The sequence below is a fragment of the Amborella trichopoda genome, chromosome 3 (assembly GCF_054954075.1).
Source record: "Amborella trichopoda isolate Santa Cruz 75 chromosome 3, AtrichopodaSantaCruz75HAP2 v2.0, whole genome shotgun sequence".
NCBI lineage: Eukaryota > Viridiplantae > Streptophyta > Magnoliopsida > Amborellales > Amborellaceae > Amborella > Amborella trichopoda.
In genome coordinates, this window is record NC_142338.1 from 51,050,694 (window position 1) to 51,068,668 (window position 17,975).

At 36.1% G+C, this 17,975-nt stretch overlaps 1 protein-coding gene and 1 pseudogene across 4 annotated transcripts; one reads left to right on the forward strand and one right to left on the reverse strand.

The window, feature by feature from the left end:
• Positions 1–3,754: 3,754 nt before the first annotated feature.
• Positions 3,755–12,488, reverse strand: LOC105420249 (transcription elongation factor-like protein). 4 transcript variants are annotated; one of them, XM_088861162.1, is made up of 6 exons: positions 12,421–12,488; positions 11,385–11,446; positions 8,588–8,719; positions 7,772–7,842; positions 4,194–4,215; positions 3,755–4,002 (listed from the first exon to the last, which is right to left on the reverse strand). In XM_088861162.1, exons 3-6 carry the CDS (start codon positions 8,698–8,700, stop codon positions 3,942–3,944), a joined length of 267 nt encoding a protein of 88 aa, XP_088717288.1. In that variant the 5' UTR covers positions 8,701–8,719; positions 11,385–11,446; positions 12,421–12,488; the 3' UTR covers positions 3,755–3,941. The 4 variants fall into 4 exon arrangements, with proteins under 4 accessions (XP_088717288.1, XP_088717289.1, XP_011621503.1 ...); XM_088861163.1 differs by having other exon boundaries at positions 8,588–8,723; XM_011623201.3 differs by lacking the exon at positions 11,385–11,446.
• On the forward strand, positions 9,292–14,211 carry LOC148782942 (AP2-like ethylene-responsive transcription factor AIL1; annotated as a pseudogene).
• Positions 14,212–17,975: the final 3,764 nt, after the last annotated feature.

Sequence of the window (17,975 nt, forward strand, 5' to 3'; positions counted from 1 at the left end):
CATTGCAAAGGCTTTCTAGCTCTCCGTCGCCTTCGACAAAATTTAGAGTTATGCTTTAAATTGATTGTTTAAGGTTGATGTCTAAAAAAAAGATTGATGTCTAATATAAACCGGACTACATAAACTTGGGTATGTGTTAAGATTCTGCCTATAATGCTATTCATTATTGCTGCTTAGTATTTGTTGGCTTTTTCATATATATATATATATATATATATATATATATATATATATATATATATAAAAAGAGCATAGAGAGATATATATGTGTTAGTGGGAGGCAGAGGTCTTACATACACCGATGGGTGCAATGCTGTGCTCCTAAATCTCGAGCTTCTATTGGACCCTTCCGCATACTTTATCGGCTGTTCGTCGGGCCATGAAACAATGGGCTCCGTCTAAACGCATGGATGTGCTCCTAAATCTCGAGCTTCTATTGAACCCTTCCGCATACTTTATCGGCTGTTTGTCGGCCCATGATACCATGGGCTGTCTCTGAACAGAAGCTGTGGTCGTCCCCCAAAACACGTTGGTCAACCCACGTTACGCTACACAAATGGGCCCCCTCTCCCCAAAAAATGGAAAATTTGAAAGTAACCTTTCAATGGTTGCTAATAGAGAATATTATAGATATCCCTTTAAACTCAAACATCCTTCCCTCACTTAACTATTTCTTTTTTAAATTTTTTTCATCCACCCCTGAACCGATCCCCAATTAGTTGAGAAAAAAGTTTGATGATGATAATGATATGTCTACCCCAAATAAAAAGTTATATATATATATATATATTTTGACAAAAATACCCTCTTCTAAACCCACTTTTTAGACCTTCCCTGCCAGTCTAAGTGCTGGACCAACTTCATTAATAATTGAAGCCAGTCAGCTTCATTAACAATTGAAGCCAGTCCAATACAATTTGTGTTGCACCGACTTCAATGGGACCAATAGTCCAATACAATTTGTGATGCAACGGCTTCAATGGGGATCGAGAACTGGTCAGGCAGGCATGCACATTATTTATTTACAACAAAGCCAGTCTGACACAGCATATACTAGATTGACTTTAATAGGGACAAGAAGGCAGTCTAACTACTAAACTGGCTTCACAAAAACCATAAACCTTCTAATACATCGTGTTCGTCTTTGTATAAAACCAAGAGAAACATGGGTTTGGAGGCCAACATTTTCATCATAAAGAAAATAACCTTTTTTTCCTTTGGGGTAGATGACAAAGGCAGCAATTTCGGTTGATGTAGTTTAAAAAATACTTAAAAGGAGCAGGTCTAAAAAGTCGGGTCTAGGAGGTATTTATATTTTGAAAAGGCATACAAAGAATATCCTATCACTCTTTATCTATCCAATTTTAAATTGTATAGTTGTCACTGTATCATTGACTAGACTAAAAAAAAAAAACCCAAACTTCATGACACACCCTTAAGCCATCAAATTTAACATCTAATGGCTAGAAATGACATTATATTATTGGTAGTCTCATGATATACAATTCTTTATGGCTAGGAATGACCTTGTATTATTGGTAGTCTCATGATATACAATTCTTTATGATTATCCCTAGATAGTGTACTCGTAGGAAATCTTTAACGAACTTCGAAATCGTAAATAGATACATTGCATATGTTTACCGTGAGAGGCGGGCAATACAAGAAAATCAAAAGGTCAGGAACAACTGCGTTGCACGTCGATCCCACTTGTTTTTCAAGAAATGAAAAAGGGGGTTGGGTTGGGTTGGGTTGGGTTGGGTTGCACCGCTACCCAGCATTACTCCCCAACTCAAATAATATACTTCACTGGACTCAGACAAGGAACTCAAAAAACATGGCAACTGACAAACAAAAAAAAATCCACCAGAATGCAGTAAAAACCTGACTTTTATAAACAAAAAAATTGGTAGCCGGCACCAAACTGGTTGGCCTGTTTATTAGTTGATTGCATCACTTGATACGAATCCTAGTTAACTTTCTAAATTTATTATATTAAGAATGAAAATTGTTTCATGTGGCGGGGACTGCATATCCACATTTGCAGTCGTGGAGGTATAAAGCATCCATCTTAAATACGGATGCAAATAGGTGTCGTCCATCTAAAAACAATTCAAACTACCAGCCTAAATGTTTTCTTAATAAAATTATTATTTTTAATTTCCAAAATTTATTTATTTATTCATGTTCATGCTCTTCATGTTAGAAATTATATAAATTACATGTACTCCAAAAATCCATCACAAAAATAGATTTTTTAAGAGGTTACTCATTTCTACATGGACTCCAAAAAATTGTACTATATAAAATACCTTGGAAAAAGCATTGACCACCTATTCGTGTCCAACAGGCATTTTAGGTGTCTAGTACTTCAGTACAAGAATTTAATTCTGCTACATGTTATCTCTACATAAAAGACTTCCAAAAAAAGTATGTTCATTACTAACATAAAATATATTTTCTGCAATATTTGACAGGTATTGTGATCAAGAAAGTGCCGGTTAACAATGAAGACAGCCTAACAAAATCTTCCTAGAAATGCAGGCTCCACCCAAGCTGCAATTACCGCTGTTTTTTTTGTTAAGTACAATTACCTCCATTTGCAATGCCTTTTCTTTAAGAAAAAATTAAATACATATCCGTTATAGTTTCTATTATTACGACTCTACCGAATAATTTCAATTATAACCACCGTGTCTGTTTTTTTCATGTCAAAACATAAAATTTTTTTAAAAAATGACTTTACCCTTTCGGTTGTTGAAAATACACCAATTTTGCTTCTTCAATAATTGAAAATTGTTTTTTATAATATCCTCTCTGAGGTCATAGTTATCAGATAAAATCAAAAGGGTACAACTAATTTGAAACCCTAAATTTAATAAAAATCTTAGAGATTATGACATTAGAAAATTAAGAGAGCGTGTGGCGCATTCACTCTCTACCTCCTCTTTGAAGTCATGGTTATCCCTAAGATTTCTCCTCGAACTAGTTGTTCCCCTTTGATCTTATTGGATAACTATGACTTTAAAGAGGTAAATAAAATAGGCCATAAGAGAACAGAAAATACACCACAAGAGAGAATATTTTTCGGTAAATTGGTGAGCAACTGAAATACTTTGAATTCGGTTGTTGAAAAGAAAAAAGTACAGTCATATTTTTTAAAAAAATTTCCGTTTTGACATGAAAAAAATAGACTCAGTGGTAATAACAAAAACTATTCGGTAGAGCCGTTATAGTTTCCACTAAAAACTATTCGGTAGAGCCGTTAAGAAACTATAACGGATATGTACGTAATTTTCCCTTTCTGTAAAGGAACATGTTTCTTCCAATCTCATTTACAAACTTATAAAAAAACAATAAACCTTCCAAACTCATTTACAAACTTGTATAAAAACAATATACCTTCCAAACTCATTTACAAAATTATATAAAAACAATAAACCTTTAATACAGTAGCGACCTAACACAACACCAATTAGAAAAGTTCAAGTGGAATGCCTTAAAAAGACGAGGGGAAGGCCCAAAACAGCATGGATAGAAGTACTGAAAAACGATACGGTAACTTGTTGTTAGACTGAGGTACGACCCTTCATAGAGTAGAATGAAATATGATTCGCATAGCCAATCCCAAATAGTTGGAATAAAATTCGGATGATGATGACGAGGCAAACAGTAATTCCTTTCCTTGTAACTCTTGACCAATTTGATGATGTCGTAACAGTTAAAAAGGAAATAAAATGTGGGGCACTCCAAATTCTGAAGAGAGAGAGAAGAGAGATTTATACTAATCATCATCCAACTGACGTCATGATATTCCATATACAAGGCATTGGTTCATGACCCTGTTATTTTACAGATTTTTATTTGATAGGAACCAATACCCTTCACTGTTTCACATAACTAGTTGTTGGTATTCGAACTTAACTACAAATACCTGAAAGTCAAGCTTCATCATCCCCAAGGTTGTTCACACGTTCGCACTCATCTATCCACTCGCTGTACCTGTATATTTGCACATCCCACAAGGAAAAGAAACATAACCATACATGCTATCTGAGAATAGTTATACAAAACCAACAATATCAGTTTCAGCACTAGGTAAATCTTGAGGACTTTTTTTGAAGGAGTAAATCTGTAGGATTTAAAAGAAGGGATTGATAAAATATCACTAGTTGGATATGCGAGTAACTTACACGTCTATGGCTTCACTTAAAGCTGCAATGAAGAAAATAAAAAAAAAGTCAGCCAGGAAATCATCAGGAAAATAAAGATATGTAGTATAACACATGAATTGCACCAGCAGTATGCTACATGTCATCTTCACCTACCATACTCAAAAGGGTGGAGATGAGCTGTTCTTCGGATTGAGCAGACTACAGAACACTTGAGAGGGAAAACAGCTCCTCTCCACTACCATTTTTGGGTATGGCATGTTGATATGGAATAATGTCGGAACACATATTTACAGTAAACTAAAATGTCGGAACACATTATCACGGTAAACCAAAGAAAACTGGCAGTACAACTAGCGCATAAAATACTAAAAGGGAAACTATACTGTAATACATGCAGTATAAAAATAATCTTCTAGTGTCCTCAACCACTCATACTCAACACAGATGCCATATGATCCCTGAGAAGAAAACCAACCACCCCCATTAAGTTTTTCATTCCAAAGGCCTGGTCTCAGGCCTGAATGTCAAAAGCTGGTGCAAGGTCATGCTTGAGAAAATGCTACGAGATTTTCTCATTTATACAAATAGTAAATTGGTATTTTTGTTATGATGCATTTTAGGAAACAAGGGGGAAAGAAAAGAAAAAGACCAAGTGTTATCAAATGAAGTGAAGTCCATAGTTTGTTTTTTTCTTTTTTTGAGTAGGTTAGCTTGGCATGAACAAAGGACAACTCAAACTGCCACATTAACCAGGTGCAAACAATTGATATCAAAGGCTGCTGAAATTATGTAAAGAACATGGAAAATTCAAAATTAGGGGGAAATACCCTTGCAAGATTTTGAAAAGGAAAAAAATGGAGGTACTGATAGACGTGGATAAAAGCCAATGGGCTTATAGCTACACTCATAAGCCAAGATCCAAAACAAATAGCTTGAGGAATATTTTGAAAAGAAATTTCCACATCATCTTTGATTCTGACAGGCAAGGGGGGGGCGCGAGGTATGGACAGGACAACATAACCAATTTTAAGCTCTAGAAGGCCTAGATCTACAATTTTAAGCTCTAGAAGGCCTAGATCTATCATCCACCAAATGTACAGCTTGAGTTCAACGATAATGGGGGACTCAATTCTCCCCCTTCTTTTGAGTGAAAATGAAATATATATATATACACACGCACATATATATAGAAAAGGATGGGATTAGCCCACTCGAACATCCCGTTCAAATGCGCCCAACGACAGTGATTAAATGGGATAGATAAGGAAGTGATTTCTCCTTCAAAACGGCAGCATTTAATGGGAAGCCTGACATTGTATCGATATACGCACAGATAACCTGACATTGTTCCCATCTTTCCCTCTCCTCGATTCAAATTGCATGCTCCCATCTTTCTCTCTCCTCGATTTGGTGTTTCCTCCCTCTCTTAATGTTTTGGTTCCATTTTTCTCTCTCCTCTCCTTTTTAACAACTCCCATCTTTTTCTCTCTCTCCTTGTTTGGGCTCACCTCCCTGATATAGCTTTGCATCCCAACTAATGGGAACTCTCTCTCTCTCAAGGTAAGCTCTCTCTCACTCTATCTATCTCTATGCTCTGTTATGTTACATTGATTTGATGCTTGGATTTCTCATGCCATTCTTTAACATTCCATCTCCCTCTCTCTCTTACTAGCGTCTGGAGTCGAACCCGAGCCTGCTGCCCAACTGGTACGCTCATTGTAAAAATGAAATCCTTTGATTACCCATGTGCATTTTGGTTAATTTTTTTCTGCATTGCTACAACAATTAGTTGCAATATGATCTTTAATTTCTTTTTCAACTATTGTTGTAGCAAATGCTGAAAAAAACTAACCAAAACGCACATGGGTAATCAAAGGATTTCATTTTACAATGAGCGTACCAGTTGGGCAGCAGGCTCGGGTTCGACTCCAGACGCTAGTAAGAGAGAGAGGGAGATGGAATGTTAAAGAATGGCATGAGAAATCCAAGCATCAAATGCATGCAACATAACAGAGTATAGAGATGGAGAGAGAGAGATAGAGTGAGAGAGCTTACCTTGAGAGAGAGAGAGAGAGTTCGCAGTAGTTGAGATGAAGAGCTATACCACGGAGGTGAGACCAAACAAGGGGAGGGAGAGAGAGAAAGATGGGAGTAGTTAATAGGGAGAGGAGAGAGAAACATGGAACCAAAACGTTGAGACAGAGGGAGGAAAAACAAAATCGAAAAGAGAGAGAAAGATGGGAGCATGCCAATCGAATCGAGGAGAGAGCGAGAAAGATCGGAACAATGTCAGGTTATCCGTGCATATATCGGTACAATGTCAAGCTTCCAATTAAATGATGCCGTTTTGAAGGCGAAATCACTTCCTTATCTATCTGGCCATCCAATCCATCCCATTTAATCACTGCCGTTGGGCGGGATGAGCGAGTGGGCTAATCCCATCCTTTTCATGTATATATATATATATATATATATATATATAGATGGAGAGAGAGTAATGATCCTATAGGACCCTCCCCCACCCATGTGTGTAGGACTCCAGAGGATCACCATTAAAGTTGGTACGAATCTCTAGAAAAATTATCACATAGGTATAGGACTTGCCTTTTCTATAGATCCGAGCCAAATTTAATGGTGATCCTTTGGGGTACTACACACATGGGTGGAGGAGGGTCCTATACGATCATTTCTCATATATATATATGGGTTTTTCTATTGTTAACACCCTACAAAATCCTATAGGTTACATTTAGAAAGGGGTATGAATTGTTAAAATTACCATAGTTGCTCCTTTAAAATTTCAATATTCACAGAGTGAGTAAGGGTATTCATGTTATTAGAAAGAGTATTGTTAACATTTCCACTAAAAGACAAGGGTAATAACGTAATGAAGTTCTAAGTACTTTATTGTTATAAATGCCCTTGTTTTTTAGTGAATATTTTAAATATTTCACACAAACATACCCTCTTAGCTTTTGACACAAATATCAACACTACTATTTATAATGACAAAAGTACCCTTAGTCATTTTATAGCAATGGAACAAATCAAGAGGCAACTAAAGTAACTTTACCATTTTACACCCCTTTCTATGTGTAACCTATAGGAATTCATAAGGTGTTAACATTAGGGGGAAAAAAAACACACACACACACACGCACATGCACACACACGCACACGCACGCATGTATTTCCTAGATGAGATCCACTTGTATGTAAAATTTGGGATCCAATGGATCCCGACTTTCTTTGTATTTTTCTTTTTTTATTCTGGTAGGACTCTGACTTTTAAAAGTGGCTTGCACTACAGCAATGTTTCAAAATCTGGTGAGCCGGCTTGGATCCAGTGGATGGGCTGTTCGAGTCTAAAGATCGCCAAGACTCAAGCTGTTCCCACCAGTTTCTTTTTTTTATTTTTTTGGACACTGTGCTACAGTATAAGCCCGTTGGTTATATCTCTAAGAACCGACCCACAAAAGCCACCAAGATATGGGCGAAAGGTTCTTTAATGGACAACCAAGAACATTAATGATGTAATAGACAATACTTTATGTAGCAAGGAATCATCTTATTCGCAGCGAGGAATCATCACATACCAGTTATTGTGGTGCTAAAATTTTCCTGGCAGATCCTGCATGTGGCTTCCCCAATCAAATTCTTCATGTCTCTGAAAAGAATATTATAGTTCCATAAATCCCAAAAATTATTAGAATGTATATTGGCCTTGATTTTTTTTTTTTTTAAGATCACAAAATCAAGTAAACATAAATTTGCATTTATTTTGCCAAGCTAAAACACTCAAATTACTATTTCTTTTTCTGATATAGACTGTAAATGATGAACACACCTAGATTCTAGGCTCAGTAATCCAATTTCACAATGACATGCATGATGAATGAATGCATAATAGTGATGCAGTTCATGACCATCAGGGGTTGGAGGAGCAAGGTGGTTCAATGTTTGAATTTTATTCTTTTTTAAATCCAATGGAACTAAAATCTTGGGGCATGTGTGCCTCACCAAGGTGAACAAAAAAAATCCAAAATAAAAAAATAATATGCAAAACTTAAAATGAACAAATATCATTCCAAATTTTGTGTATTATTTATTGATGTTTTTTTGGTTCACCTTGGTGAGACGAACATCCCCCAAAATTTCAGATCTATCAGCTAGTAAACATGATTTTGCATTTATTACAAGTAAAAAGGCTACTGCTCCTAATATCTTTTCTGCTATAGACAGTATATAGCAAAAACAACTAGATTCTAGGTCCACGAATCCAATTTCTCACTGGCAAGCATGGCACATGAATGCCTAATAATGATGCAGTTCATGCACATTAATGGAATGACATTTTTCTATTCATAAAATGTATATACGAAAGAATTATTGATCAGGGACATGTTGCTTACAAGCGACATTCAACACTGCTACCATGATTGCAGAAGGGACAGCTGAAGACCGTATCAAGTTTGTCCATACGCTTTTTTGGCGGTGGCTTGGCTCTGGATTTCCTCTTTCCCATAATGGATTTGTTGCCAAACCTGGCTGATTCCTCGAAGTCAATTAATATATCATATGTACAAAATTTCACAGGGTAATACATACATGATGCATTTGTAGGCCTAACCATCCCATGAGGCATTCTCGAATCGAGTACATGATTTATAAAGCTGTTTTCCTTACAAAAGTGACAAAAGAAACACAAAATAATATATTAATGCATGGAAACAAAAAAATCTACCAAAGAATATGCATGTTTCCATTCTGTGATTCTTTTATTTTACATGTCTCATAGTTGCTTGTATGGTACAGTGACCCAACAGATAGAATCAAGAAAAGAGTACATGCCCATTGTAGGAATTTCCATATCAAAGACGCTTACGTCCCAGAAGAAGGTTGCAATGGCAAAGAAGGAGAAGAGAATAAGACACTCGTTTGTGTTTCAACTTTAACGATTCAAAAGTATTTCCATATTTAAGCTTTGTGTTTCCTATTTAAGCTTTACATTTCCCACTGAGAACGATACAAAAGTACTTCCACACAAAAGTGAAATTTGGCCATTACATGTTTTTGAAGAATAGGTGACAGCCCAAGAAAAAACGAAGCAAGATTAATGGTTAAACACGGTTGGAATTTGAACAAGAGACATCATGCTTTCATATACAGGTAATTAGATCTGTTTTGGGCTGCTCAGCCATCTACTGGACCCTATCCTTCTACAATACATAAAAGATGAAAAGCAGCGAGATGGATAAACTCAAGAGGTCTTTCCTTTGGCATTGCTCGACTGAGGGTAGGGGACACGCTCGCATTAAATGGGATATGGTAAGGAAATATCACCACGTGAAGGGAGGTCAACCAGAGGATCTATGCAGGGGACCATATGCTCAAAAAAATACTTAGTCAAGTCCATTCAAAGTTTTAAGGCAATTGCAAAGGTCCTTTTATGTTGCATAATTCTTCACCCTAGACTCCATGAGTCAGACACAATTAGATGCTGGTAGTCGCATGTACAGTATGGACACGGCTATATTCTGCATTCCAAATAATCCTTTAGAGAGGATTCATGAGATACATGAACACATGGACTCCAACATGCCTTGATTCTTCATATGATATGTCGGATTCCTCTACCAAAAGAATCAAATAATATAATATTTTATTTTGAACTTTTAATTTTCTTTATTTAAACCCTAAACATAGAGAAAGGAAACATATCTAAAGCCACAAGTTGAGAAACTCTGATATCTCCCACATGTACCACGATCAAATACTCATCAGTTCCACATTATAACTTTGTTGGATTCTTGGGTTCTCCATCTGTTATTGTATGAATATTATAAGCATCAGATTCTTGAAATTTTTGTACAGCAATACACTCATCTTGCAATCACTAGCATTTCAATTTCACAATCTTGTTGTGTGTGTGTGTGTGTGTGTGGAGACACATACAACACATCAATGTGGTAAAAGACAGAATTGCCTGCCTAGCTCAGTGCCCGGACCTTTTTTTTTTTTTTTTGGGGGGGGGGGGGGGGGGGGGGGTGTGTTAATATGTAGAGGGCCTCGAAGACTTGAGAGAGAGAGAGAGAGAGAAAGCTCAAATACTTGGGGAAGTGTTGTGTGTGTAGAGAGAGAGAGTGTCAAAGACACTTGGAGGGTAAAACAGATGCGCTTTTTAGAGAGAGAGAGAGTCTTAACACTTGGAGTGGGAAGGGGGTGTTCTATGTACAGAGAAATACAGACAGCAAGCATCTAACAATTGGATGCCAGAAACAAATGACCTTAGAAAGAGAAAGAGAACGAGCATTTGAAAACTTGTCAGCAGAAAAAAAGAGACAGAGCAAGCACTTTACACTTGATGGCAGAAAAAAATGCCCTTCTTTCTTTTTCTTTCTTTCTTTCGATTGTTTTTTTTTTATCTTTAAGCTCAAGTGCCCCACCTAGGCGGGCACTGCATACATAGGGCGCCCACCTAGGTCCCTGCAGTTCGGCAGGCTGCCTGGACCACCAAGGAGACCAGGCGGCAAGAGGTGGTCCACGCACCAGTATTTATCTTCAGTGTATAAATGTATGTAAGCATATCGCAATGTCCCCGAATCATACTTTTTAAGGCTCGAACAATCTGACACCGTGTACATGTGTATCACACCAACAACCATGCCACAATCAATGTAACATTATTAACAATCAAAATATATAAAAAGGTAACTCCTAAAATTGCCTATCTGATCATCAATGCCCAAGGATGCGAACTCAGCAATCTTGCAAATGCCACACATCTTGGAATGAGGTATGCCTCAGGACTTACATTCCTGATCCTAAAATGCACCTAAGGTATGCCTAAGGACTTACATTCCCAATCCGAAAATGCACCTAATTCTGATTCGTCAGCAGAGCCCAATTTTTTTGTTCCCTCTTGATAAACCAATATGTATTAGGTTAATGTGGATTCTAACCATAACCCCAAGCTTCTCCACACGCCATCCCAAGTGGTAACAAAAACCAAGAGATCAATCCAAACTAATAGCAACCAAATTTTTAAAACTCAAATCAGCACGAGGAGCACCCTCATCCTAAGCCATGTTGCATAGTCAAATCTTCAATATCTGCAAGACTCTGTAGTCTAAACAAACATGAAATAAGGTTTAAGGAAATTCAAATAAAAAATAAAAAATAAAATAAAAAAAACTTTTAGGTCCGTACCGATATTATCTTTTGTTTACAACCTCAGTACGTGATTGAGCTGAGCAGTATTCAACAAGATCCTAAAAATCGAGAGGAAGTAAGAAGAAAAGTAGCGAGGCGAACCAGAATACCTAGAAAGTGCGGGTAGGCCTCAATTATCTTTTTAAGGATAAGGTCAGAATTGAAACAAGCTTGCCCCAACAGACAAGACTGAACCATAAACTCTCTAATCACAATTCATTTTTAAACATCTCAATGTGAATTCTCAAGCCACTCCTTTGAACTAATCCAAGAACCTTAGTTTCTCTAATGGCTAACCCTCGAACTGCACTAGTAACCCAATACCAAGTGTGCACATTTGGATTCAGTTAGGATGATGCTAAGAAAACCATAACAACAAAAGCCTCTCTATCGCAACAAAAAGAAATGGTTTGTTGGCACACAAGGCGGATTACAAAATAAGCATGATTCATTTAAGAACAAGTTAACTGGCTCTCAGACATCACGTAAAAATTTACTTTTATTAACGAAAACAATGCTTCTCTTTTTCTCATATTCTTGTCATTTTAGCCATTAAATTAAGACATTTATTGCCATTCTAAGAAAAAAATCATCTTATGTTTTCAAAAAAAAGGAAAAATAATACTTACAATAAACTAGCAAGGAAAATAACGGACCCCTAATTTCACAAGAATATATAGGATCAACAATGTTCTTTCACATCTAATTACACGGGTGTAGATTCATGCAGAAAGAGAATGAATCGTGGTTCTCTGCAACTCATAATGACTTATAAGACGCCATCGATTTGACAAATAATTAGGGTTTCAAAGTTCAAACGAAAGCATGTTCTCCAACCCACCATGAAACGAGACCAATATATAAAAAACAAAATAAAAACTCCCATGATCATTTTCCGTAGAAAGAAACTCTGAAATCTGAAATCCCCTTCCATAACCATGCGAAACCCTAGATTTTAAAACTTTGAACCAACACACGAAGATATGAAACTAATGCATCCACAAAAACCCTAAAAAACAAGTAACAAGCGTACCTTCAAGGAAGATTTTTCAGAGAAAAAGAAATTAGGGTTATGGTCTTGTTCAGAGATCAACAAGGAGCAGGAAGCTTGAGGAAGAAATGGAGCGCGGCTTTTAAGTCTAGTTTCTCTTTGTGTTCAAAATTGCGGTGAGATTGAACGGTTCAGATTCTCCACAGCAGGCATGAAAAGCCCCCCATCACCGTTTGTTTCCGGGAGCTCGTGTCGTGCGACACCGTCTCTGTGGTTTGACCAGGTTGCACTCACGATATTTTAGTTCCCCGAATTGTCGACGAAATCCTAACTTTTCGGTACGTTCTAGAGCTCGTTTGGTACTAAGCTTCTCTAGCCAACCTAAAAGAAACCAACTTCCTATACAGTTTCTGTTTCTGTTTCTATTTTTATTTTTATTTTTATTTTATTTTATTTTTTATTTTATTTTCGAGATTAAAGTGATTGTATACTATTAGACTATTTATCTTTGTTATATTTTTGGCAAATTAAAACATTGGTCTCTCGAGTCAAAAATTCAAGACCCACTTTGTTTTTAGGAAATTTGTTTGGTGCGGCAAAACCCACACTTGTTATTATTGTTAGGATATAGATATCTCAGGTTCATATTGATATATATCATTATGATATATATCAAAGTTATTTGGTCATCAAGAGTTTGAAAAGAGTATTAGGATATGGATATCTCGAGTTCATATTGATATATATCATTATGAATGTATATCAAATTAATTGATCATCAAATTAGTTTGATAATAGGTGTCATAATAGTTACCTATATCTCCAAAAATCATACCATATTTATCTCCTTAATTGTGTGATTATCCTTTGTATATAAAGGTATTTATTGATGTAAATATTCATTCAAAATAGTGAGATATAAATGTTGGGTTATCTCTCCTTCTCTCTCCATTTTATGATCCCTCAAATTCTAGCCTGGTAATTATTGTGCTATCTCTTCTTCTCTCTCTACTCTATGATCCCTTGAATTTGAACATCTCTTTTTCTCTCTCCATTCTATGATCCCTCGAATTCTAACCTGGTATCAGTGCAATAGACTTATTGGCTCAGATCTAAGCTCGTCAACCCCAAATTTGAGGTCGGGAAATTTCAAGACCAGTTCCTTGATCCGTAGCTTCTGATCCATCTCTCTATCTAAAAACTCCAGTTCCAAAGAAATCCATTGAGGCCTTTGGCTAGAGGACTTCACAGTATCGTGGGGTTATCAGGCATCGTTGGACTATCATGGGGTTACCAAGCATCGTTGGATCGGGAGATACGAAGCTCATCTATGTGACAATAGCTGTAGAAAGAAAGGCCAGACTAGGAAGGGTAAACAAGTGTATCTTGGTGGATATGATAATGAAGAAAATGCAACCAAGGCCTATGATTTGGCAGCGCTTACGAAAAGGAGTTGGAGGAGATGAAGAACATGATGAGGAAGGAGTTTGTGGCCAACTTAAGGAGGAAAAGTAGCTGCTTTTCTAGAGGAGCATCTGTGTACTGTAGAGTGACAAGGCATCATCAACATGGACGATGGCAAGCTTGCATTGGCAAAGTTGCCGGTAACAAAGACCTCTTTCTCGGTACGCAAGAGGAGGCAGCTAAAGCCTACGATATCGCGCCCATTAAGTTCCAAGGTGTTTACGCCATCACAAATTTCGATGTTAGCAAATACGACGTCAAGAGAATATGCTCAAGCACGACGTTGATCGGTGGTGATCTTGTAAAAAAAATTTGAAGAAGTAGAGAAGAAAAAAAAAAAATTGGGTAGTATTTTTTTTAAGATGTGGGCTATTGTCTAGAAGCTCAATTCATTCGTATTTTTTTTTATATCATTGTACTAAAAAAACTATGTATTTTGCAAGTTGGGTGTTTCTTCACATCCACACCCAACTTGAGGAGGAGAATATAGAAAATATGGAAATGAGATTAGTAGAGATGAAGTCAACATTTCTAATGTACCCGCTATGAGGACAAGAACATCAGTTCCTGCATACACGCATTTAGTTGTCTCATGCATTATTTGCTCCTAACGCCTGGCCATGTAGCAGAGGACTTCGTCACACCATTGTTGTAGTGACATCATTGTTGTAGTGACATCGTCAGGGGAGCACATACATTCATGATTAGCGGATTTTTCAAAGATAAGTTTTCACGAATCTTCAGTGTTCGTTGCCATTTGTCGCAGAGCTGTCTTTGTTGTGCCTTTGTAGCACTTTTAGTGGTCTTTAGACCAAGTTTGGTGTTCACGTGTCCCTGATTATATCTTTTCGATCTTGCAGACTATTCAAGCAAGCCAGTGAGAGCAAGCACGCCAGTGTCCCGAATTACATCCTTTCGATCTTACAGACTATTCAAGCACGCCAGTGAGAGCAAGCATGCTAGTGTTCCAGATTACATCTTTTCGATCTTGCAGACTATTTAAGTACACCAGTGAGAGCAAGCACATAGGTGAGAGCAGTGTAAGTTTATTTGGCAACTTTTTGGTTTCAAGACTCCAGTTCCAGTTTCAGTTTGATGATCGAATTTCTTAATTCTGGTTGATGATCAAGTTTTCCATTACTTGATCATGTTTTATGATGGAATTTTCCGTTGCTCCATCCTATGTAATGATTGTCGAGTTTTTCGTTACTCGATCCCGGATCTTCCGAAGAAGAGAGAAATAAATATCATTTTCTTTTAGAGAGGGAAAGTCACTAAAGAGAAAAGAAGCCTCTGAGAGAGAAAATCTTAAGAGAATAAAACCCTAGAAAGAGAAAGTCTCTAGAAGAAAGTAGAGAGCTCAAGAAATTGTGTTTCTTGGAAGGCTATAATGACCTGTCCAATTTATCATAGATTTGATCACTATTCGTTTTTTTTGCAACTTAATACTGTTCAAACTCCAGCATCTGAGTTTGAGGGGGAGTGTTAGGATATAGATATCTCGGGTTCATATTGATACACATCATTATGGATGTATCATGGATTTGATCACTACTCGTTTTTTTTGCAACTTAATACTGTTCAAACTCTAGCTGCGTCAAAGCATCTTGAGTTTGAGGGGGGATGTTAGGATATAGATATCTCGGGTTCATATTGATATACATCATTATGGATGTATATCAAACTTACTTGGTCAACAAGAGTTTAAGGGGGTATCTCGGGTTCATATTGATATACATCATTATAGATGTATATCAAAGTTGATGTATATCAAAGTTACTTAGTCATCTAGTTAGTTCTCAAAGTTACTTAGTTATCAAGTTAGTTTGGTGATAAGGCATCTTGCTATTTATCTATATCTTTAAGAATCACACCATATTTATCTCCTTAATTGTGTGATTGTTCTCTATATATATAGAGGTATATAGAGGTACTTATTAATATAAACATTCATCCAAAATAGTGAAGATGGATCCGTGGACGTAAGGCTTCGGCTTGAACCATATAAATGTTGTGCTATCTCTTCTTCTCTCTCCATTTTCCATTCTATGCTCGCTCGAATTCTAACAACTATGCGGACAGGAGATCTCTACCGTCCGCCAAAATTGGGTCCCTTATGTAATAGTCTTCCAAAAAAAAGTATCTATACTCCCTCGAATTCTAACAACTATGCGGGAGGGAGATCTCTACCGTCTGCCAAAACCGGGTCCTTTATGTAATAGTCTTCCAAAAAAAAGTAAAATCAACCGTTCAAATATTTTCTCAAAAAACTATCATTTATAATTTTTACAAATTTTTTTATTTTTGCAAATTAATAATCTCCATGTTAAAGTTATATATTCCTTAAATATTAAGATCAAATTCTATTTCAAAAATAAATTATTAAAAGGCTCGTATTTCAACATGTGAGTCTGTGGCATGCAAGCTAACCGTGTCTTTTTTAATCAAAAGTTATTCCCTAAAGTTTGATAGGAAGAGAGAAAAAGTGATATTTGTTTGATAAAAAAAAAAAGGACCGAAATTAGTTCTTAAAAAAATCATCAAGTTACTAAAGTCTGTTTTCTTAGTAGGAAAGATAGATTTGTTATGAAAAAGCATATATTAGTAAACTTGAAAGATCGACTTTATATTAAAAGGTTTTCTTTTCATACTACAATAAAAAATGAGACTTTAAGGATAAGAAAATATTTACGTTGGAGGATAAGAAAGGGACTTGACGATGACATTGGCCAAAAGATTATATACTCCTTGGAGCATTCGGCGATTTTTTTTCCAACTGTAAGATTCTTCTGAGTATTTTTAGTTATCTAGGAGTACTTTTTGGATTGGAAATTTTGGGATGTAACCTTCTCAATATTAATGAACTAAAACATAATCATATAATTCATGTGCACTCTATGTGTACTTGAAAACTAACATTCTAAAATTGAACAAAGATCGTTTGAAATTCAAAATCCATTTTACTTAAAAACATATTCACCTAGTGATGCTAAATTAGATCCCAAGCTTTCACGTGGAAAAACCCTCCTTTTCATCTGTAAGAGTAGGTGGACGGTAATGTTCCCACGGGCTGGCACTAGAAGCATATTAGCAAACTATGGTTCATTAAGATATAGATCACCCCAAATAGTTGGAAAAATATTATAATAAGAGAAATGATCTTATAAGATCATCTCCCACTTATGTGTGTATGACCCTAAAGGATCACTATTCAAGTTGTCACATATCTCTAAAAAATTTGTTACATGGGTGTGAAAGACTTTTTTAGAGATCCGTACCAACTTTAATGGTGATCTTTTGAGAGTCATACACACATGGATGGGAAAGGGTCCTATAAGATCATTTTTCTTTTTTTAAAGGCAAACCAAGATTTGGCAATTGTTTAAGGAGTTTCTCTCTCTCTGCCCCTACATACTCTCAAACGAAGGGTCCCATCGGTCCTATTTGAACAGTACAATATCTCTAACGGTACAATCTCTCTAAAGATAGCATTTTCTTTAAGGGAAAAGTTTATATAGAGTCGAAGCTCTAAACAATCAAATTTAAGCCTATCACAAAAAATTCACTAAAAGAGGTTGTTTTGATATCCAAATATCTTCAAATTGATCATCTCGACATCAAGATGTATGCACATGAAAAAAAATGATCTCAAGTTTTGAAAATAGTGTATTTTGCAATGCATTTTTGGACCGTCAATTTTCAAGATTTTCAAGTTTTCATAGATCTATCTATCTTCACTATTTTTGAAGCTTTAAACTTTATAAATAAATATAAAAATATATTTTAAGTCTATCACAAAGATTTACAATATTGAAACTACATTTCTCGATACTATTTGAAGGTAGGCTCTAATTTGATTGTTTAGAGCCTAGGCTCTATATAAACCGCACCCTTTTTTTAATTCTTATGACATGTGTTCACCCATTAACTTGCTTAATAATGTAGCATAGATAATAATAGAAATCTAAACCTACTTATCACGTAGTGATTTCACGCAATGGTTGTATAGTAATATAATACAATAATCTTCAAAAGTCATGTTAAGGCCATTTGTTTGATCCAAATTTTAAAATATACACTCTTTCCATTCTAGTGAACAATCACAAAAAAGAAAATTTTGAAAACGCAACCTA